General features: G+C 38.9%; 1 protein-coding gene across 1 annotated transcript in view; it reads left to right on the forward strand.

Moving 5' to 3' along the window:
- The first annotated feature begins 7651 nt into the window (after nucleotides 1–7651).
- Nucleotides 7652–23564, forward strand: part of coro2ba (coronin, actin binding protein, 2Ba) — a 94845-nt gene continuing 78932 nt past the window's right edge. The window contains exons 1-2 of the mRNA XM_041795107.1: nucleotides 7652–7699; nucleotides 11343–11456. Coding sequence (XP_041651041.1) covers nucleotides 11442–11456 — 15 coding nt within the window. The 5' untranslated portion in view covers nucleotides 7652–7699; nucleotides 11343–11441. The remainder of the gene's footprint in view (nucleotides 7700–11342; nucleotides 11457–23564) is intronic.

The following is a 23564-nucleotide window of genomic DNA, read 5'->3' on the forward strand; positions in this document are numbered from 1 at the left end:
ATCGGGGGGGGGGGACTCAGTCAGGGTAGGAAGAAGAGAAAGCTGGGGGGTTGTAATAGTGGGGGGTCTGCTTATGACTCTATGTAAGAACTTGGCCATTCTGGTGGTTGAGTTGGTTTTGTTGCATGCCATATACTGTAGAGCTGAATTAAAACCTAACCACATACCTTTGTTGCACATCATCGTCTCCTTTCTCCTCATTCTTGTCTCTCTCTCTCCCTCTGCTGTTTGCAGACCACCAGAGCAGACTAAAGAAAAAGAATGACATAGATTAGTCAGAGCTATAGAGTAATGAATGTGCAGCAGGTTATAGAAACACTGTGTCGCCTGTGGATATGCTTTCATTCAGAGCATTATTTGTTTGATTACATTAATAGCAGAGTTCAATGTTAAATCAACACAGTGTGTTGAACAAGTTGTGAGCAGAAGATTTGTTAGTCTTTCAGCAGACTTAAAGATTTGTAGTGAGGGCATACCTAAATTTCAAAAAATATTGCTCTGAAAACAGCTGAGACCCCGCACATGCTCTTAATACATGTCTTCTGACAGAAAGATAAAGATTAAAATGATACCTATGATTAAAACTACAGATCTAGAAATTGTAGTTTTTTATGGTAGGTGGTAGAGCTGCTCCCTTACAGTAAAAGTCCAAATAACAATTATTAAAAAATTGGTATCAAGATCATGATTATCAAACACAACTACTCAATGACTTTGCAACATCTGCAATGCATGCACTTTGAAATGTGTAAAATAATGATGTACAGAAACAACGAATGAACAAAAATTGATGATAACCCTAGAAAAGATGTAAAATAATCTGACCGTAGGGACATGTTAAACTAAGGTGTGTCCTGTAACTAGCGCCAACCTCCCTGGATGTGGCCCCAAGAGGAAAATTGGAGAAAAAATAGAGAGATGGATAATACCAATGGTAACCAAAGAGCCCAGAACCACTTCCAAAGAGATTAGAGGTGAACTCCAAGGTACATCAGTGTCAGAATTCACCATCTGAGCCAAAGTGGACAATGGAAGACAACTGAGGTAGACTCCGCTGTTGAAAGCAAATCATAAAAAAATCAGACTGGAATTTGCCCAAATTGCATATTGACAAGCCACAAAACTTCTGGGAGAATGACCTTCGGACAGCTGAGACAAACCTGGAGCTTTTTGGCAAGTCGCATCAACTCCAAAGACCGGAACACTGTACCTACTGTAAAACATGGAGGAGGCTCAGTTATATTCTGGGGCTGCTTTGCTGCATCTGGCACAGGGTATCTTGAATTTTTGCAGGAATGAAATCCCAAGACTATCAAGACATTCAGGAGCCAAATGTGCTGGTCGGTGTGAGACAGCTTGGTTGCAGTCTCAGGTCATGGGTCCTCCAACAGAATAATGACCAAAAACTCGCAGCTTAAAACAGCCAAGAACAGCTAAGAACAAAAAATTTGACTATTCTGAAGTGGCCTCCCATGAGCCCTGATCTAAATCCTATTGAATATCTGCACAAGGAGGTGAAATATGCAGTCTCGAAAAGGCACCCTTCAAACCTGAGACAGCTGGAGCCGTTTGCTCACAAGGAGTGGGCCACAATACCTGTGGAGAGGTGCAGAAGTCTCATTGAGAGTTACAGAAATCATTTGATTGCAGTGATTCTCCAAAAGATTGCGCAAGAAAATATTAAGGGTACCATCATTTTTGTCCAGGCCAGTTTGATTAATTTGTTTTTTAAAATGATTCTGTTGAACCACAATTCAAAAGAAATGTCTGATTTTCTTTAGTTAATTTTCAGTACATTTTTATGTATTACTATTTCTGTCAGTTTTGAGTTATTTCAGTGACCATTGTGGGTTTTTCTTTCTTTAATGGAAGGGTACCAACAATTTTGTCCACATGGCAGTTTTTATGGTAGGTGTTAGGGCTGCTCGATGACGGGAAAAACATAATCACAATTATTCTGACAAAACCTTCCAACAACACGCATGTTGCACAGTGATTGTGTCACCATAATTGTCTTGTTTTCATGGTCACGGTAAGCCAAAATTGTAATAACTGAAATTGACACACACTAGTAGGTGGAATATACAGTAATGTGGTCAACCAGTGCAAATCTAACTAAAGTGAATAGAGTACATTTTCTGGGATGTTCAGTGAGATTTTCTGACTAAGCATATCAGCCTTAACTTGCATAAATTTGCAAGGGTTTTGTTTTTCATTGTTTAAATGGCCTTTGCAGGAGCATTTTAGCCTGCAGGGATAGTTTTTGTGCTGGCTGTTTGCATGATGTGGTTTTCTGATGGTGAGTCAGCTGAGAAGTTACTTCTACAGGGGTCTCTAGGTAAGCGTTCTGACTTTTGCAGTTTGCATAGTCTGTCAGATTTCAATTGAATTCAGCTTGACCCAGTGAGTCAGTGGCTGGTTAAATCAGATTCATCTGTTTTATCTTTTTTTTCAGCAGTCATCTGCTCAGCAGATTCATTGAAGTAATGTCTGAGAGAAAGTTGCTGTCTTGCACTTCACTCAGAGCAATGATGAATCATCAGGGATTCCTCTGAATACTGTATTGACACAACAGGTTTCATTTAACAACAGAGGGAATCTTCAAATATTAGAACAATCAATGCTTGCTGGCATGCAGCGTTCTTGAACCCTAACTGCACACTTAGCTGTAATTGTTGTGAGAAGAGCTGCAATTATAGCCCTTATTTATCAGCTGTGGAGAGCTAAGAAGTAGGTCTAAAAAAAACGTTCCTACTGGTGAAAAATTTAAAGGATAAATTCCACTGTAAGAAAAGGGTTGTGAAAACTCAAGAGAGAGACTTTAAAATAAGAGCTCTTGGTTGACATTTTTTTGAAAATTGTGAAAAGTACCAGAAGATGTCAATGTAAGCAGAAGCAGCTAAAATGGTGAAGAGGCGCCACTGGGGTTAGAAATTAGCAACAGCCACATGCCAGTGGTAAAAGTAACATAAGAGACTGATTTTGAGACTGTAAACAGCATGAAATGAATCTCAGTTTTCTGCTTATTTCAGCTGAATTTAGCCAAGCAGACCTGTCTGCTCACTGACCAAAGAGCCCTACCTATGGTTAACATTACCTGCCCTGCAAATAATATGGTACATATATTATAGACCTTGCCCTGTATATGCCTAAGTAGTTCTAAAATCATCCTGCTGTCTTTAAACATGCGACATGTGGAAATAGCATAATATGTGACAACAAAATTTCACACTTTCTTGCATAACCTTTATGATTGTGATAACTCACCTAGTATGATAACTTTATTTGTATAGTATTTGTAAAAACATGAGTTAAAAAGTGTTTTGACACATGCAGAGGCTAACAAAAGAACAAAATATAATTTCTAGGCCAGTCAAAAGATTGACATTTTTGCTTGCGATCAATCTCAGAATTTCAGTTTTATATTGTATATTCTTTTTTTAATCGCATTTTAAAATTCCACTATTTTGCATTTTAAACTGTTTTTGTGTCACTTTCTTAAACTAGGGGCAACTGACTTCCTCTTTAGATACAGAAAGATTTTTACATGAATTTAAAAGGAACCTATTATAGAATGAACAAGAAATAAGAGAACATTGAAAAGGTTCAGATGACTTTGACTTGTCCAATGAAACGTCTGCATTTTGAAGTGAAATGAGACATTAAGGAGCATTGGTGGAGCTATTTTTACATCACTGTAGAAGCAGGAGACACTGGCATGCCTTAGCCAAAGTGTATTGAAAGGGACACTAAAGTATGCGATTAATCATAATTTTTAAAAAAAGTGCACTAATTGTGGACCTTGATTAATCATGATTTATTTAATTGATTTTGACAGCCCTAATAATTCCATAACAACACATTGGTTATCTTGCCTTGGTGCTCTTTAAAATAAAATGGCTTATAAAAAAAACGTGACTAGCTGGTAGATTTTTGAATCCCCAATTCACTGTTGCAAGTAGGCAAATAAGTTAATTTCCAACTCTGGACTGTCAAATTGCATTTTGAATAGGGTTTGTTACTAAAAAATGTTAATTTATTATTAGCTTATGAGCTAGTTTCTCAGCTTTGTGGCAGGTAGCTTGGTAAAACAGTAGGTTATTCACTCTTCAATCAGGAAAAATGTATTTTTTATACTATTTTGATACCTTTTTAACCTACTGATATTAAAGATTATGAAACAGGCATCATGACTTCATTAAGGCCCATGCATGTCAGTTAGCCTAACTCTTACCTGTGTTTTTTTAAAACAAGTTTCGTCCAGTGTCTGTAAAGCCAGAAAAAAGCAGTACAGAACTTCACAGCTCCTCCAGAAATGAAGGTTTCAACTTTAAATCCAGTTTTCATGATCTTGAAACGACGTTGTCGTCATCACCACTACACTTCCGCTCGCCATCTTTGTTGCAATAAAGCAAGAAGGGTGGCGCTTTGAGGCTAGCTGCTTCTCCTTTCTCTTCATGGGGTTGGTTAGCTACATGGATATCTGCAGTGAAATTTCGATGCTGCTGGACTCGAGTTCCAACATTAAGTTAAAAGGTGGGTTAATGCTACACAAAATACAGTCTTAGTAGTCAAAAAACAAAAATAGTTAAATTACCACCACAGGTCTACCGGCAACTGTAAAGTTCATGGCTACAACTTGGCATATCAAAGCTAGCGGCACACAAAGCTACATTACTAGCCAGATATTAAGACTCTGTAATTTACATAACTTTTTAGTTAGCTGACATTTGAGGGGCTGTGTCAGAGTTTCAATGTGTTTCTTTGTTTTTGACCGCTGAACAGTATTAAAACTGAGCTACAGTTTTAAACAATTAATGATTTTACCACATTGTCATCTGACCTTGTGCTAAGCAAACCATCAACTAGCTAACTTTAACTTACTGAATACCAAACAGATGACAGAAACCAAAGTTAAAGATTTTAAAATCGTCTTTTCTGTCCTTATTTACACATCTAAGCAGCTTAAGTTTTTTTTTTTTTTCTTTTTTTTTTTTTTCAAGTTTACCTGCAGGGATCATTTCTACAAAGAAAACCGAAACTTACTGCAGCTTCTCTGTTGGCTATGGAAGCCAATTTCACCTAAATGAAAGAGGAAAAATGTAAAAGTAAGGCAATTCTTGAGAAAAAAAAATCCTAAATAAAATTTATGAGATAAAAAGTCAAAATTATGAGTTCAAAAGTCACAATCATGAGATAAAAAGTCAGAACTATGAGATAAAAAGTAAAAAAAGTCACAATAATAAGATAAAAAGAAGAAATTATGAGATAAAAACTATGAGATAAAAAGTCATAATTATGACTATTTTCTCATAGTGTCCACTTTTTTAGCCCACAATTTTGACTTTGTATCTCATAATTTTGACTGTTTATCTCATATTTTCGACTTCTTCACTCATGATTATGACCTAGGATTCTTTATTTTTTAATAACCTAACTTGCACATTTTTCTATTTTCAGTGGTGGAGATGGGCTTCCATGGGCTCCAAAAATGGAGCTTTGTCATGCACATTGCATAATGAAATAAAGTTTATTAATGCAAGGAAGGCTATTTCAATTGCTAAAGATATATATATATATATATATAGGCATATATATTGGAGCTGGGCAATTAATCGAAAAATAATCAAAATCGACATTTAGAGCCTATAACTGATGAAAACCTGCCATGTTAGTTATTTCAGTTATTTTCCCTTGTAATGTCTCTCTCTACTAATGCACCACCCCCTTAAAAACAAACTACTAGCTGTGAAGTCACATGATAGACAGCCAGGTAGCTTCATTTCAGCTTTGTATTTTGATTTCATTTGTCTCAATAAATAACCATTAATTGTAAATATCTGTATGTTTCTCAGAGTTATTTGTTTTAACATTATACAAATCTTTACAGACCAAATGGAGTCAGAGGTTTGGGGTGGAATAATCGTTCATTAATCATAATCCAGGTAAAAAGCCCAATTAATTGTGATTTGGATTTTTGCCATAATGGCCCAGCCCTAATATATATATATATATATATATATATATATATATATATATATATATATATATATATATATATATATATATAATTTCAGCGATAGGTGCTGGAAAAGCGCAAGTCACTCCAAATTGCTGAGATGCATGGGATCATTAGCCTTTTACCCGTTGACCTCTGTGTGTGCTGCTGACATTAATTTTTTTCTGGAATCTATCATTTACATACAGATTTGGTGGATTGCACAGGATCAAAAACCCAAACGTCCTACACAATTACTACAAATTCCCAGAGGTTATCCTAAACAAACAGGGCGTATATCTAATAAACATATAATAAAGCCACTTGACCACAACATTTGTTCTGATGAACAACAACAAAAGGATAACAAGAGGGAAAAAAGATTCAAGTTCAAATTTTAGCACTGCAGACAGCGCAGTGTGTTGACAGGCAGACATTGACAGCTGACTGACAGGTACTGAACAGGTGAACAGGCCAGGACACCCTGTCTAGTCTAAATGGCAATTCAGCCACCTCTGGTGTAAGATTTTAGAGAAGTCATTATTTTCTAAATGTTTTCAATAAACATATGCACAATAACAGTATAACACGATAGTCTTTCTCCTTTCATGTTGACGTTATGTAGAGCTTTGATTTGCTCTTAACGTCTGCCTTGTTCTGTGTGATGCCTCTACTATGAGGAAGGCAGCCTTGCCTGTGAGCCTGCGCTGAGGGCAACAAACTCAGTTTGCTTACACTTACAGATCTGTGTATGACAGCCAATTGAGAGGTAGATTTCAGTTGTAATGGCTGGCTTGTCTATATTTTGGCAATTGAAAGCAAAAAAGTGAGTTTTCTGAACCAAAATAAACTAAGTTGAAAAATTGGCCTGCACATTTGCAGTTTTGTGTTTACATCTCTGGATCTTTGTCCAAATTTCCAAACTTTTTTTTTTACAGATGTGCAAATCTTTGCATGCATTTGCAGATACCTGTTCACATATTTGAAATTCTGTAGACACATTTGCAGATCTTTACACACATTTGTTTGATTTGTGAACACATTTGCTAATCTATCTGTGCATTTTTAGATTTATGTACAGATCTTTGTATCTTTGCATTTGGCAATAATTTTGCAAAAATAATAGCTTCATGCAAATAGTTATTGAAAAGATGTTTTTAAATAGGGATTGAACCTAATGGGCAGTATCAAAATACTTTGGTGGTAGTAAAATTAAATCCCCACTAGATGGCAGCAAACTGTCAGACATGGTGGATTACCTCAGGTTACAGCCTGTCAGAGGGTCAGAATAGTAAACAACAAGGAAATGAAATCCCTAATGCAAAACAGACGCCCCATAATTTACTGGAACAGAGAAGAATCACAGACCTCAATCTTATTGCCAAGTCAGTGGGGTTTTCGCTGTTGTTTTTATACTCCACTTATAAAAATAAGTGTTGTTGACATCTATATTTATTAATTTTCACCATAAAAAGGAACTCTCCCTTCTTAATTCCATCTTTTAACAGGGACATGTAAACATCTGCTGGAACATGTGAGACATGTTGGCTCCTCTTGGTCTGCAGGTTCCTGTGTTTACCACCTCCACCCAGTGGATGATGTCTGTTTCTTCCACACCTTCATGATGTTAATGGGGATGATTACGCATGTCCAGCATCCTGAAGAATATGACTTCAACAGCTCAGTGCAATGGCACAACATGTAAGTACAACATGAGATCATGCTTGTGAGCATTAGAAAATGACAATCTGTTATGTTCTTGTGATGTAAAGGAGCTGAAATGCAAAACCTCTTTAATTTATTGACTTAAATCTGCTTAATTGCTGTTTGAGTAAGCCATAGTACAGGCTCAGTGTTCCCAACAATGTGTTTTTCCAGGGTTTTCTCATATATATTTTCAAGAAAACCCTCAAACCCCCACCCACTCCTGCCATGTACATAGACACAGGAAATACTATTGTTCCAGACAGGAAATGCTGAAAGTGGGGCCTCACATAACAATCCTAAAGACTGAGATTGCGTTCGGAAAGGACCACTGAATGACAATACACGTGAGTGTGAAGAAAATACAATCATACAGAAAACCGTGATAGCCTATGTGCTATAAACTCTTTTTGTCATGCCACCCAAAACAGACACAATCAGTCCTTGTCTGTCTGTTTTGGTGACATTTACTACAGCGTGTGCAAAACACTTACAGTTCAGACACATGAATGCACTAAACAAAGGCAGTATTGTGGTTTGCAGCCACGACAAAAAAGTCTCACACATCTATGGGAAGCTAAGCAATCCATGGTAACTGAGTAAGAATCTTGGCTAGTCTCTTAAACAAAATTAGTATGACAAAGATGTGTACTCTCTGAGTGTGGGTGGGTGCTTTTGTGCTTCTGTAGGGGCAAAGAAGAGGGGAAAAGAAAGAAATTGAAGTGATATCATTATAGAAGTGTACAGAAAAACAAAACAAAGAAACTTCAGAGATTTAACAAAGGTTGATTGTAGCATTTTTCATACTTATAGTTTTGATCAAAACACCAATTGAACAATAAATTTGCTACAGTAACAAATTAAGTTCACTGTATGGACATTTTTTCAAACCATTACCATGTTTAGAACCCTTGATGTTAATGCTGTTTGCACCTTGTATACTGTAAATATTACACTAGCTACACTATATAATTACTAGTATATTAGACAGTGCTGGTCTGTTTTGTACAATATCTGTAACCCATGGAAAAATCTTTTTGGGGCCTTGGTGGCCTAGGGGTTATGTCCTCATGATAGTGTACGGAAGCTGTAATCCACAACATGTAGTCCAGCTTTAAATCCAACCCATGGCTCCCTTCCTGCATGCCATTCTCCACTCTCTTCCCAATGTCCAACTCAATCCACTGGCCTATCTTGCAAACAAAACCAACGAAAATCCAAGAATAAATCTTAAAAAGTTTCTGTGGCACTACATTTAACTTTGTTACTTCTCAACTCTCAAATGTCTAATGCAGCACCACATCGTCTCGAACAGGGGTTCCCAACCTTTTTATTTTTCCATAACCCCCCATTAGTAAATGTTTGCGTTGTGCACAACTTAGGGGTTAGTTTAAAGGTTGTATTATATATGACATATTATGAAAAAAACACTTTTTCAGGCTTTTCTATCAAAAATATATGCCCCTGGCCTGTCCACAATCCCCTTAAGAATCAGCCCCCACCTTTCAGAAAATGTTTGCTGAAACAAGCCGTTCTCAGGTTTTCCCCTCATGATGTCATGTGGGGTGTTAGCCCTGCCCTCACTTGGAAGAAAGTTCCACCCTCCTCTCCTGAACATCCATTTCCTGAGAGGGGTGTGGTCAGAGGTGGAGTCAGACAGTTCATTAAAAGTTTAAAGTCAGAGACGCAGAAACAGCTTGTTCTGAGCAGGGCTGAAACAAAGGGGTTTTTTAGACATGCAAAAATCCAATACTGGAATGTTTTTTCAGCAACTAGCTTCACAGGCATGTTTTGGGGACCTCTGAGACCAATTTCAGCTTGTCTTAAAGGGGTAAAACATGTGACCTTTAAAGCCTTGGTTCTTAACTGGTCAGTTGGAACTAGATGAGTATTGAAATCCACTGCCATGTTGGTACTGGTACCAACACATCTGATACCTACCATTCCGGAATACAATAAAGATTTAGATGCCTCATCATCCGTGCCACTCAAAAAAAGGGTATGGAAATGTGAAAATTGTTTGTCAATATACGAGTTTTGTTTGAGCCTCTTACATAAGAAGCCAACAACTGTTTCCTTTTCTTTTTCCTATGTTCTATGTTAGGGTATCTTTAGTTGTGTAGTTGTTGGAATCATGTATGAGTGTATAAATTCCATGGCACACCAAGACTTGCGTCAAAGCACACCAGTATGGCTTGCCACGCTATTCTAGGACCACTGCTATAAGCTACTGAGATGGATTTTAATTTACTCACCAGCTATTATCCCAGGCACTGGCACAATTTAGAAAGTTCTGATATAGCACCAGTATTGGAAAAATGATACCCAACCCTTTATGGGACCCAAAAGTGGATCATGAAGTAATTTTCAGTGAAGAAGAAAATATTATTGCTGCATGATTTGGTAATATTGCAGATCATGCTGGACAACATTACAATTGCGATTACGATAAAATACATAAGTACTATCATGAGTTTACTTGCTTTGTTGTCAAGGAAAATGCAGATAATACTGATAGATTTGAAGTGTGTATTTCTTAACGCAAATTGTGCAACTATTAGGTAGCACAAAGAGTACACAGAACCTGGAGTTTTTGCAATACTGCTTTCAAAATATCGTAATACTCTTCCTAAACCTTTCAAGCACTACTTCATACAAAACTGATTTCAGCCTTTTATGCCATTGTATAATTACACAGCCTGACATTGCAGTTCTATTAATTGTGCAGCACTGAAAAATATTTGGAAAAAAGTCTGTGATGTGCTTTTATTTCAAAAGAAATGCCTCTATCTTTTTGTTCCATTCCCTCCTGAGTCCAAACTACCCAATTTTTTTATCAAGGTTAGGGGAATACTTTAAGGTTGCAGTTTGTGATTAGGAACGTGGTGGTGAATCGTGGCACTAAACCAGTTGAGAACCTCCAGTTCAAAAGATATATTTATATTCAGAGTGAAGGGTAACTAGTGGAAATATTTTAAAGTGTGCTCACTTGAGCACTACTTAACTTTTTTCCATCTGTATTCATTGGTGGTTCTATGTGAATGCCTCTGTTATGCTTCTACATAAAGTGATAACTAGAGTCAGTGTAGTTCAAACGGTGTTTGAATAAAAAAAAACGTTCCCGTCTTATCCCATCAACATCTGTGTCACTCACACGCAGACACATCCAAGCATACTGGATGACGTGCAGCTAGCTCTGTGCCTGAGTAGCAGACTGCGACACAATGTCCAACTCCCTCCCTCCCTCCCTCCCTTCCCGCAGTCCTCTCCTCTCCTCTCTGCTGTCCCAGGCAGTGCTGCTCCCACCTCCTCCTGCAGCCCTGCCTGACTGCTCATCAATAAGCTGTATTAGCCCATCACTAATCATATTGCGAGAGACAGAGAGTGAGAGAGTCGGGCAGCTAGACTCTGTGTGCATCATTATCACTGTGTGTGTGTGTGTGTTTGCGTGTGTGCAGCCAGGGGAGGGAGGAGGGAGGGGTGTATCCTAGTGAGGAGCTTTTCCCTGTTGTAGTAACCAACCGCACGCCGACTGCCAGCCATTACTTCACTGCAGCAGCAATCAGCCTGTCCGTACTTAGTGAGCCAGACACTCTAACCTGTCTGTCCCCTCCTCTTTTCTCTCTCTCTGCATATTCAGCAGAGCTGCCCTCCTCTCCTCTTCATCACTCCGCCACTCCTGCGGCGTTGCTCTCTGCTTGAAGGGGACACTGGCCTGCTCCTCACCCACTGATTCTGCATGACTGTCACAAAGGTAAGACCGCTCCGGATGGGGAGACAACTTTTCAGCATGTCATTACTTATTCGGGGTTGGATTGGACTGTGAAGGTTATTTAAGGTGTTTTACTGACGTGTCTGTGTATTTTTGTCTGTTGGGGAGTAAGGATGAGTTTTTGAGGAGTGTTGAAGTTGCCGGGTAGGGCAAGGTTATCAGGATGCTGCTGCCTGCAGATGTTTCTTAATTTATGTTTGTATTACTGTTCCCTTTATAGCAGCAGTCTGGTAATAATGAACATTTTGTGACTACAGTATATATTCTGCAGCATTAAAGAGAGCAGAAACAACACTCTGAACATGTTAAGGATGTTCCTTTTGTAAGTGTCGGCTTTGTATAAACTTTATTTAGACAAGACTTGGTAATCAGAGAGAAAATTCAGCACCAGGCCTTGCAGTTAAAGCCTGCTCTGGCTCTTTTAAACTCACTTATCATATTTAAAGAGCAGGACTGTTAAGAAACCACACATTAGTGATGATGTTTGGCAGGTTTTTACTGTGAAGTGATTCAATCATTGACATTAATAAGAATATAAGAACTATGCAGTTATCCATCAGCTAGAGGGAGTACATTTTGTAAAGCCTCAATTTTTGTCAGAAAGTGATATTTTGATTTTTATTCACTTAAAGCTGACTATTACAATATCCAGATTTTGGCTTAATGTAGGCTTAAACTGCATGTCATGGAAAAATATCTTGACTAGTAAGGACTCCCCCAGTGCATATGAGGTTTAGTCAAATTATGACTGTTCCATGATTTAATGTGGCTTTAAATGTAACATGTTTGTTCATCTTTGTGGGGGAAAAATGCACTTTTTTACTTTGTAAATTAAAAAAAAAAGTTCAAATAGACAAATATCACTGAGCTGCTGTTAAGGTAGATAATGTCTTTTGTGTTATGCTTGTTTTTTGTTCAGTGTCAGGGTTAAGGTTACATCAGGGTAAGTACCTGATTCAGGCATGCATCAATATCTTTCGGATTATTACATTTCTTCTTTAATACAAGTATAAGTCAATGCATTGTCCTGGAAAGTAAAAATGACTGAAGCATTTGTATTAGCTGTCCCAAACTGAGCTTAAAGTTAGTGTGTGGGCCTGCTTGGGTAACTGTTTATGTGCACCCAAGTGTGCCTGTGTGGTCAGAGTCAGTGCTTAACCCTGCTGCAGCCAGTTGAATCCTCTTAATCAATTAACAGAGCAGGAGAGAGAGAGAGACAGAGAGACAAAGAAAGAGAGGCACAGAGACACAGGACGACACACACACACACACACACACAGGAAATTAGCACATCTACTCCCATGAAGAGAATTAACCAGGACTAAAATAGATGACCTACTGTAGTCATAGGACAATGGCCTATTTACTCACACTTATGGCTGCACACCTGCAACTTCCACATGTAAGTTCTGTGAACACAGAACAGCGTGGGTTGTATTTCCAGGCTGCCATCTCACCAGAAAAACCACACAAAATCACAGACGATTGCTTTCCAAGTACAAATTTCCTGCCTGAGAGTGAGAGAGAGTGTGGGAGGTGTGTGTGCTGCTGCGTGGGTGGACGTTCTCCACTACGAGAACTGAGAGAGGAAAAGGTCAGGTGCGCCCGCGTTGGCTTTGAGCCAGAGTCTAAATCTGACTGTAGACAAGGCCAAAGGCGATGAAGAGAATTCTAATGAACGCACGCATTTTGGCTTGAATGTGACTCCTACCTGTAATTATGGAAATGAAGTGAGGAGGAAGGAGGGAGGGAGGAAAAGAAAGGGACAAAAATGTGCTGTGACATCTCTCTAAAAAGGTATAAAAGCACATTACTCAGTGGTATCCAAAAGATGATGAGTGTGTGGGTGAAGCAGAAAGCGAGAGAGTCTAGGGAGCCGTTTTCATGGCTTTGCCTGCCAACAGCAGAGAAGTCACCTTGGGAGAGAGGCAGGACAAGAGCTTCTCTGCTGACGGGGCTAAACAGTCTGCTACCCCTCAGCACAAAGATACACACTGACAATATGCTGGAGAGACAGTCCCTTTAAGCCCCACTTAGTATCATACCAAGATGTCTATATACTCTGGCCTGACCTCCTTCCTCTACAGAACAGAACACAATGATTTCTAATGAGGACAAAGGTATCTAAAAGAGTAGAGTTAGCATACCAGAATCACTTTCTCTTTAAATTTAACATCATGGTAATGTTGTTTTGGCTACTAGCACCAACATTAAACAACAAAGCAGTAGACACACAAGTGCATTTAAAAGAGGTGTTAACATTTCAGTTCTGTCATTAGTAAGAGAGGTTCGTTATCATTATCAATCATTATCAACTAATTAGCATAAACATAGATTTTAACCCTGAAGACTCATATATGGGATTTTCTTTGGGCTTTGTTAACATCCACCCTTGAGATTTTTAAGATTTAGGGCTAGATTTACACTTTGGAAGCACTCAGTGAGAATGTAGGGATGCACAGATGCACCATTTTAATATTGGTGTGCCACTGTATGTCCTTTTGACAAACATTGGGCGTCAGCAGATAGTGTGGGCATGAACCAGTTTCACTTGTAGATGTTTGTTTGTTGTGGTCTTATAATTTAATAATTACATTTAGCACAGCTAACAGCTGATTCAGAAGAAGAGATTTATTACAGGGTAGAAGATATGACCTGTTGGACAAACTCATCTGTTATCTTGGTCAAACAAAGAGAAAATGTTGGCATTGTGGGAGTTTTAAACCAATAAAATAAAGGAAAACAAACATTAGCACCGGTATTAGCCATCTGCACCAGTACAGACCCTAATTTTTGCATCTCTATGAAAAGCTATTAAAATACCAAGTGAAACATGTTCTTACGATCATGCTGGTGCTTTGCTGAAACACTCAGAACCAAATCGTGACTTTTTCCTGCCATTTTTTCAAAAAAACAATGCATGCAATCAACGTGTTCTTACTAGGCATGTGCAGATGCATTGGCTCAACATTGTTGTTGATTACTGTAAGCCCTTTTGGCAGATGCATAATGTGGGCATTAACCTGAAATCAGTTAGATATCTGTTGTGTAATATCAGTTTAATTCTGGCATTTAGCACACCTAACAGCTGATTCAGAAGAAGAGATTCATAATTGGGCAGAAGATGTGACCTGTAGGACAAACTCATCTGTTTTCTGTGTTCTGTCTTTGTCAAAAATGAGAGAAAATGTTGGCATTGTTGGAGTCTTAAACTAAAAGAAGTTAGGAGAAAAAACATCTGCATTAGTGTTGTCATCGGCCCAGGTTTTTACAGTTGGTACATCTCTAGTTCTGACATACTGGTTTATCTTTTTCTGTTTCCAATTTTTTTTTTTTTTTTGGTTTGTTTTTTTGTTTATTTGCTAATAAGACACTGTAGCTGAATAAATACTGGTTATTGTTTAGGTGCATTTGATCATCAACAACTGTGTGCAAGGTAATTTCACATTATAATGCACATGTACATTGCAGATGAATTCTCCCTAACCTGAGAAGTGTGTTTACATTGTAGCTAGAGCTAGTTTTGTATGTTTAATTTAAATCCTTTAAGTCATTTTTAACTAAAAACTGTTAAAGTACAGGTTGCACATGTCTTCCCCTCTGTAAGGGTGGATATACTATGTCTTTATTCCTTAGATGCTTTTGTTTCTTAAATAACCTGCTTCTTTAACACCACACAGTCCTATCTGGTGATGAGTAAAATACATCCATTTATGTGTTATTCCTTTACAAAGAATTACAGGATTATTTATCTGCTGCAGACATATTCAGCTAGATTACTAATGGAAAAGTTGCACTGAGTAAAGCTCTGTGTTTATTTGTGTTCCTGGAGAAAGAAATAGATATTTTTAAGTGTGTATTTGTGTTTCACTGCAACAGACAGATCAACAAACAGAAAGAGAAACTACCATTCACTCCTCTAACAGAATGCTGACATTGAAAATGGGTCATTGCATGTTTAAATCCATGGCCTTTGCTTTCAAACATGGCCTCTCTTGGCTGTGAGACTGAACCTTAAGCTCTTTAGCTTTATAAGGCCAACACTTTAGTCTACTGGCAATAATTTCTCTTGACTGAAGGTTTATCCTCATATACTGCTTCCAAATGTCTTAATGCCTCCAATTGGACAGAATAGTATCATTCGTATAATACCTGAGGGAAAAGTGTTCTAAATTGCTGGATGATACAATTTAATGCTATTAAATCAACTCTTTGTGTGTAACTGCCAAATTCTGACAATGCTGCTTGAAAAAGCATTTGAAACGCTACTAGATACCAAAGAGTGGGGAAAATCTTAGACATAAGGTGGTAGTCTTGGTCCTGAAAAGGGGGTCTCAGGTATGATTCGCGTGTACTTAAGCACAGTACATGGAAGATGCTAATGCAAGCGTACCTTAGTACAGCGTTTTTGTCAGCAAGCAGAGTTTTCAAGGCGTGTCCTGTCTCCTTAAAAATCCCTGTAATTGTGCTGCACAGTCCCATTTCATCCTCTGAGCTGCACAGTAGATGTAGGAAGAGGGTCGTTGTTGGTGTCTTTGATATAACAAAACCGTCCATTGTACCCTGCATGATGGACTCCACTGTCTGCACAGAGCATAAACAAACCAAGTGGTTGCTTAAAGGCCGACTCAGACTACATGATATTTTTGGTCTTTCATGACTGCACCATGTCAGACTATGCAATGAAACACTGTCCTGTCTTGGCAGACAGTTTGGCCACACTACAGGCGTTATCCACACCGCACATCACCACGGTCTCCGTGACTGTGTGCAAGTTCACAGGTCGTTGGGGGGCAGGTCACGGAGAGTGAATCATAGCTACAACAATAGTGCTCTGTGTGATGCTAGTGGTGCTTTGCTTGGAAAAGAAGAAAACAACAAACAAAAAACAATCATTATGGATTATGGATGATAATTATGGACTTGTCCTTATGTACCAAAAGGAGAACAATATGGACTAGCTTTCCTTCACATAGAATTTGAGGTATGAATGTGAAAAAGGAAAGCCGATAAGCCCAATAATCTAGCTAATAAATGCAGTTTCACTGTATGTACACAAGATCACTGGAGGGAGAAAAAGAGGGGACTCACTTGTAAGCGATGATGTTGAGATAAGGAGCCAACGCTCTCCTGTTGGTGGGCATCAGGATATACATCACTGATGTCAGATCAGGGTGTCAAACTAGACAACAATGTATGAAAAACTGTGACATGCTAGTGTTGTTGAGTTGTCGTCATCGTGCGTCTTGGAGTATCTGTCGTCTTTGACGCCCATAATCAGGCCCGATGTTTGACAATGAGCTGTGACATTGCAGTCAGGCCAGTCTAAGATGGTCTTTAGTTGTCTCATCTTTCTTCTCAGCTGAACCAACGATGTGCAAACACTAGTGCTCAGGCACGGAACAGTGTCAATAAAGTGAAAGCAAACTAGCAGGGGAGAGAGGAGGGGAGAGCAATCATACTTGGGTAAGACACCAAACAATCGTGCCTAATGTAATGTGCTTAGAAATTACAGAATAAAAAGCAAACAATTTTGACAACCATTTGGATATGAAGGCAACACAAATTGAAGGCCTAGACATGCCATTTTGGATGATTTCTTATTTGCAATAAGTTGCAGGCAAACTCCTTTACACTTACTTTGTACTATGGCAGTATTTTGATAGTAAATGATGCCAGTGGGTGCTCTCTATTTTGTGAGCCTCTGTGCTTTATGACAGTGGTTCCAAACCAATTTGTTCCTGGAGGCCCCCTCTTTATCTAAGAAAAGCTTAGCCCTCTAAGACCCACATGAAAATGTGATGCATTGCTGTCAAAAATGGACATTGATTTTAATGTTTCATTTATAAACCCTAAGAATATAGGTCTACATGTTTTTCCTACAAAAGGCCTTTATTTGAAGTATTTTTCTCAGAAAAGGAGTCAAACTAGTGTTTTGCATGTGTATAAGTTACATTTTGTTGTTACTGTGCTGCTTTTTCTTCTAAATTATGAATGCATGTTTATTGAGAAAATTCCTTTTTTTCATTGATTTCCCTTAAAACAATTGCGAAAAAAGTTTTAACATATTTAGCTAATCCAGTAAAGGAAGTCTGTCCTGTTATGCATGCAGTCTAAAAAGCTGTTCATCTGTTGTGACTCATCTGCAGATTATTTATTCTACAAATCCTTTGGCCTAGACATGGAAATGAGTTGAATATTAGGAATGAAACAAATATATTTCTTTTAGTGAGATGCTTTTTGTTATGAACAGCATGCTGCTCTCATTGGTTTAGCAAAAAAAAAAAAAAAAAAGAAGCCAACAAAGCTAGCACATCCGGGCACGGCATGGGATTATAATAACTATATCTGGACACCCTGTTCTCATTTGCTGTGTGATTGCGTGTATGTCTGCGTGCATGAGTGTGGATGTAGGCGGGAGGGCATGAATGCGAGTTGGCAGACACATTATGTGTAGGTGGGTGGATAACTTCTATTACTACTACTAAACCAGAGTGTGGTGGTAGATTTCTAGAGCATAGCTCTTCATCTTCTGATTTTTTTTTATCTTAAACTGTATGTGTCTGAGTCTACAAGCAGGGAAATGAATCTTGCAGCTCACAGATGCTCCCTTTACTGCAGATATAGAGAGCAAATACAGCAGCACTACTCAGCCTTCAGTTTGTTCAATAAGCGACCACTTTACTGTCCTCCAACCACACAGGGGGCATCAGGGACTGGCTCTAGCATTGATTGTTGCCCTGAGTTACCTTACTGTCACTTTGAGTTTAGCTTTCAGTCCACTGGGCTCAAAGGAGAGCAATAATGGCCACAGTGGGATTTCTGTCTTCAAGGGACTGACCTCTCCAGAAGGCAGAGGTCAACTAGTCCGTCTGCCAAACGACCTCCAGACACAGCCGTTTGGAAATAAAGGCACAGAAGGACTTAATTCTGTTTCATATTTAAAGCCAATTCTGAGCATGTAGAATAAATTCAACCGTGCCTTTTGTTAGCTGCAAGCTGCTGTTGAGGAAGTAAGTCAGACAACTCGGACTGATTTTTTGAATCTCTCTTTGATTAGATTGCCTCAACGGCAGCCCCTAAAATAGTCCAGTTGTTTTTGGTGGGATACCACAGAAAGAGCAGTGTGCCAGGGCTGGGGAGGGGGGAGGGGAGAGAGAGAGGGACGCTGAGGGAGGAGAAGGGTGACAAAGATGTGGAGGGGGAGGACTGGCCTTTGGGAGTACCCCTTTGTGTTCCTAGAGACACCAGCAGAAATGGTCCCCAGATAACACTTAAAGGAGTCCATATGGTGATAAATGACTGTTTAGGCTGGACACACACAGATGCACTCATATATGTATAGCTATACTTCAGAGAAACCTTGACATCCTTTTAGGGCTCATAATTCTAGCCCTAAACATCTGCATTGCACCCTTAACCTCACCCTTCTCTAATTTTAACTGTAGCTTTTCATCATATTCCAGCCTACTTTTTGAAGCTGTGTTCACTGGGTATGTTCCAGTGTGACTATTTTGGAGCAAACTGAACACAAATTTTAATTCAGACTAAGTTGAAAAGTCAAAATGTAAGAGATGACTCAAAAAACAGTCAAAACTGAGCAATTTTGCAAGGTGAAACAGGAAGTCACAGAGTCTCCAGGTAAACAACTTTTAATTCATTTATTGAGTGTGGCTAATGTTCACGTGGCCAACATCATTAGTCAGGCTTCAGTCCTCCGTGATGGTTCATGTCTGGATCCTGTAAAGGTTATACTCGTATGTCAGCTTAGCCTGACACAGCCTTCATCTCTATTTTCTACATAAATTGCTGCCAACCTAACATGCTGCTATGAGGTGCTATCGTTGAAGTTTCTGGCAGATCACTTCAAAATGGTCTAACTGCATTTAGTTGACTAGTATAACATCATAAAAATGCTCACAAAACATTTAAGATTGAGTACTGTTTATTGAAGGTGGAATCACAGTGGAAGTGGGTAAATGGTGTGGAATTGCTTTCAAAATAAAGCTAATGGTAGCAGTGCTCGTGTTGTTGGCTTTTGATCCTCTTTGCATGTCCTGAGCTGAATATCATCTGTCAGTGCTTTGTTTATATTTGAGTAAACTGACACAGCCTACATAACAATGATTTTGTTTTAGTGATACTTTAAGATGGTTTTAGTGATTTATTTTACTTATGTTTTAATTAGTTTTATGAACTGTCCTTTGGATGTTGATGTCTTTTGTTGTTCATAATTTTAAGCTGTTGGTGAAAGACAAATTCTCCTTAGGGGCAATAAAGTTTTCATTCACCCATTCATTCATTCATACAAATTTATCACAATTTTCTACATTAAAACGGTGCTGTACTTCACTGTTCCAGTGAGATGCTATCTGTGCTATCGGTTCAGCATTGTGCACATCTAGTTAAAGAGTACAGCTGAATCTCAATGTCCTCCCTAAACCCTGAGCACTTATAGGAAAAATTATTTTTTGCGGCGTCAACACTTATTGCACCTTCCATGTTTTTTGTTTACCATTTCGCTCTTTTCACTTTGCCTTCACAGCAGTCTTCCCCAGGGAATCCCTGTCATACATCACATTACTATGAACTGCAAGTAATTCCCCCACACTAAGTCTGCGGATATGCCCACTTGCAGAAAGGGTGCATGAAGAGGTCAAAAAGTCTGAGAGAGATCCCTCATGCACTTTTTGATTTGATAGTGGGCCGTCCCTTCAGCTCACTTGGACTAAGCGGGAGCGCGCTTCATAGTCAGTGAGTATGTGAGTGCAGACATTGAGACTGGGCCTATTACTGCAGCATGGCAGTTGCCTTTTGCCAAAGCAGGAGTGCCTACTAGTGGCTGGAGGCTGCATTGCAGTTAAGACAGAGCATTTGTCTTGCATTGTAGGTCTAGATTGATATTGGGGTCAACTACCAAGAGATTAGGTGTTTTATCATTTGCAGTAGTTAGTTAGTTAGTTCTAGCTGCTATCTGTTCACTGTGCTTGTTTACATGGAAGCAGTGGAAATGAAAGACACATCCCAATAATCAGAGCTACAACTAGATACCAATGTATGCACACTAGGGCTGTTGATTTACTAACATTTCTATTAGGTATTAACCTCAGGATTTCTGTGGTTTATCCTGATTAATCTCCCCATTTTTGAATTTCCATTTTCATTTTAGATTTTGTACGGTCTTAAAATAAGGGAAGTTGACTTCCTGTTTGGAAGCACGTGCTTCAAATACGTGTTGTGTACGTGACTTCAGGTGTTTCTGCAGCCACGCTCAAGTGGACACTCGCCGTATTGCAATTTTGTGCACCTATGCATTGTCTTCATTTTTCAGGACCGGAAGTTTCTGCTTGGCTACAACCAGTTGCTAGCGCTGTAGCTAGTGGTGGGTGGCTGAATTACAGCTTGGGCACAATATGTGATCAACACTGAAGGATAACATGACACAAAAAATATAAAACCCAATTCAAATGTTTGTTTTTGTGCAAACTAGCAAGGGCTGCATTGCTAAATGGTTAAGTCGGCTTCTTGCATGCCAAGAATCCATCCAATCAGGGACACCAGTGGTGAATTGCATAGAAACATCATACTTCATTGTTGTATTAATTCATATTGTACTACTGATTGATTTTGGAAGTTTAATTCTGATGAAGACATGCTGAAAACCTATTAAGTTGATTTGGCTGTTTTCTGCATAAAGCTGCTATCCTTACTTTGATGAAATGTCTTGTCTCATTAGTCTAAACTCAGGCCTCAAACAGATGTAACGAACACACACAGACTCACTTACATAGTACATGTATGTTTCTCTGTGGCCAATGCTTTATATTTAACCATCTGACGTGGATTCTGTATAATTCAAAGTAGCATTCCAGCTGTGTTAGGTGTGTTTGCAATTACATATCTGCAAACACTCTAATTATGAAGGAGGCCCTCGCTGGTCTCATGTCAGGCACACATATGTGGTCTTGAAGACGTCTGAAAGCCATTTTCAGAGTGTTTATTGTACAGCTTCTGCTGTTAACTATATGGCTGTTAAGACTCCCAACGCATAAAACGTGTGCAAGATATTTTTTAAGATATGAGAATTCTGACAAGTGCCACTGAGTATGCTGTTTATTTTTTATGTGAGATTTTATGTGTTTGCTCGATGAAGGAATACACTTTCCATGGAGATATTGTGCTCATTTACACACAGAAATCCAAGCACATCCACATTGAAACTGTCTGAATTCATTCCTCAGGGCACCTCGCCCACCATAAATCTTAATTGAGTCTGATTTAGACCACTGGCCATTTGTCAAGCTTAGTGTTCAGCCGCACGCTCTCTCACTCACACCGCCACACACACAGTCACATTAAACTGAAGGCTGAATCGCCAACCTAGCAACCTAAAACCTGCTATTCCTGGAGAAGGAGAAATACACAACAGCTTAGCAGATTAAGAATACTAAATCTAGAATTAAGCTTTTTTGTGTCTTATATGCTCTCCAAATGAAGCCGATAAAAGAATTAACACACAATGAGAGTAAGCTGTGCGTGAGAAAGGAGAAAAGACAAAAATGTGAGGAAAAAAAGAGAAATAGTTGTGAGAATGCCACAGAAAAGCATTCATCACAGGAAGACATTCAGATCTCATGAGCTCATTGCCTGTCAGAGATCTCCTTCACTCTCCTCTGTGTGTGAGTGCCTGTCTATAAAAACTGTACTTTCCAAATCTGTGTGAAAGGCTGTAGTGTGTTTCCAAAGAGTTGGGAAACTCTTCTTTCCTTTTGTCACCGCATGAATCATTCCTCTGCTGCAAATGCATTCACACAACCCAGACTCTCTCAGAGTGTCTGTGACTTTCTCACCAAAGTATGACTAGAATTCATTGATTCATTGTGAAGAAGTGCAAAAGGGGAAAGCTTTGTTGTGGCTTTTTTTGTAATGAAAGCAATGATTTTTTTCGGATTCCCTTTTGGGAGGTCTCTGAGATATAAAAGGAAGAAGTCATGTGAAATTATTTATGAACATCCAGGAAATATAGACACAGGAGAGAGGGGCCATTACCAGCATCGCCTTTTCCCCTCCAGCTGAGATTATGTGCACAGCCCGTGGAAGGGATGCATCTGTTTGTATGTCTGTGTGCTTATGTGTGCAGTCACACAGTCAGGACATAGGATGTGCTTCCTGTTTGTGGGCCTGGGGACAAGGCAGTAAGTGCACGGAGACGAACAGATGGGTGCTTTGTTTTGTGAGTGTGTAATGTGTCATGTAAACCACAGATAGCTGGTAAAAATGGTATCATTCACTTTAGATGGTTCATAGTCTGGTATCCAACACATTCATTGAAATTAAGATAAGCAAGTAATTCAACAAAGGCTACTTCAGAATTCTTTTTTGAAAGAAGAACTTACCTGGGTTATTTATGCAAAACGTAAGACTTAGCACCAATGAAAGTTTTGGGGTTTTATTTATTTTTTTTTAACTATTGTGTGTTAGTCCTGCCTGGGCCTGCCCCCACCTGGGCTGCAAAGGGGACATGTGGTTCACTGTTTTCCGGTCCTAAATAAGTAGTCTCATAAACGTAACAGGGTTAAATCCCTACAAATCATTGTGTGACTTGTAACATCATACTCCTTGCAATGTCAAACTTGCAACAGAAGCACTGATTGGCCTAATGCTAACACCAGCAAACAGCAGACGTCTTATACCTTTAACCAAATGAGCTGTTGAAAACAACATGCTCACAAATGCCTACTTTCTAGTCTGATGAGCATATTTTGACATTTTTAAATAAAAATCTAAGCAAACATTTGTTCATAATGACAGCTATGTAAGCACCAAGGCTTTTGTATTCTTTATTATCACTGTCTGTGTGCAGAGGAATGCCTCTTTCAGTTTGCCCTGTGAGTAAGTTTCTCTGTCAGAGCCCAAAAGGTGACTTACCTCCTTTGACAGTTATTAAGTTATTATGGTGGAGGAGCTCTAAACTGTCTGGGGGACCTATTGTCATAAAAAATTTGGACATTTCAAAGTCAAATGCGTCAATCTTGTGCACTTTGAGAACATAATGAAGAGACTAGATCTCTGAAGATGAAGTTGTTTTTA

The sequence above is a fragment of the Cheilinus undulatus genome, linkage group 1 (assembly GCF_018320785.1).
Source record: "Cheilinus undulatus linkage group 1, ASM1832078v1, whole genome shotgun sequence".
Taxonomy (NCBI): domain Eukaryota; kingdom Metazoa; phylum Chordata; class Actinopteri; order Labriformes; family Labridae; genus Cheilinus; species Cheilinus undulatus.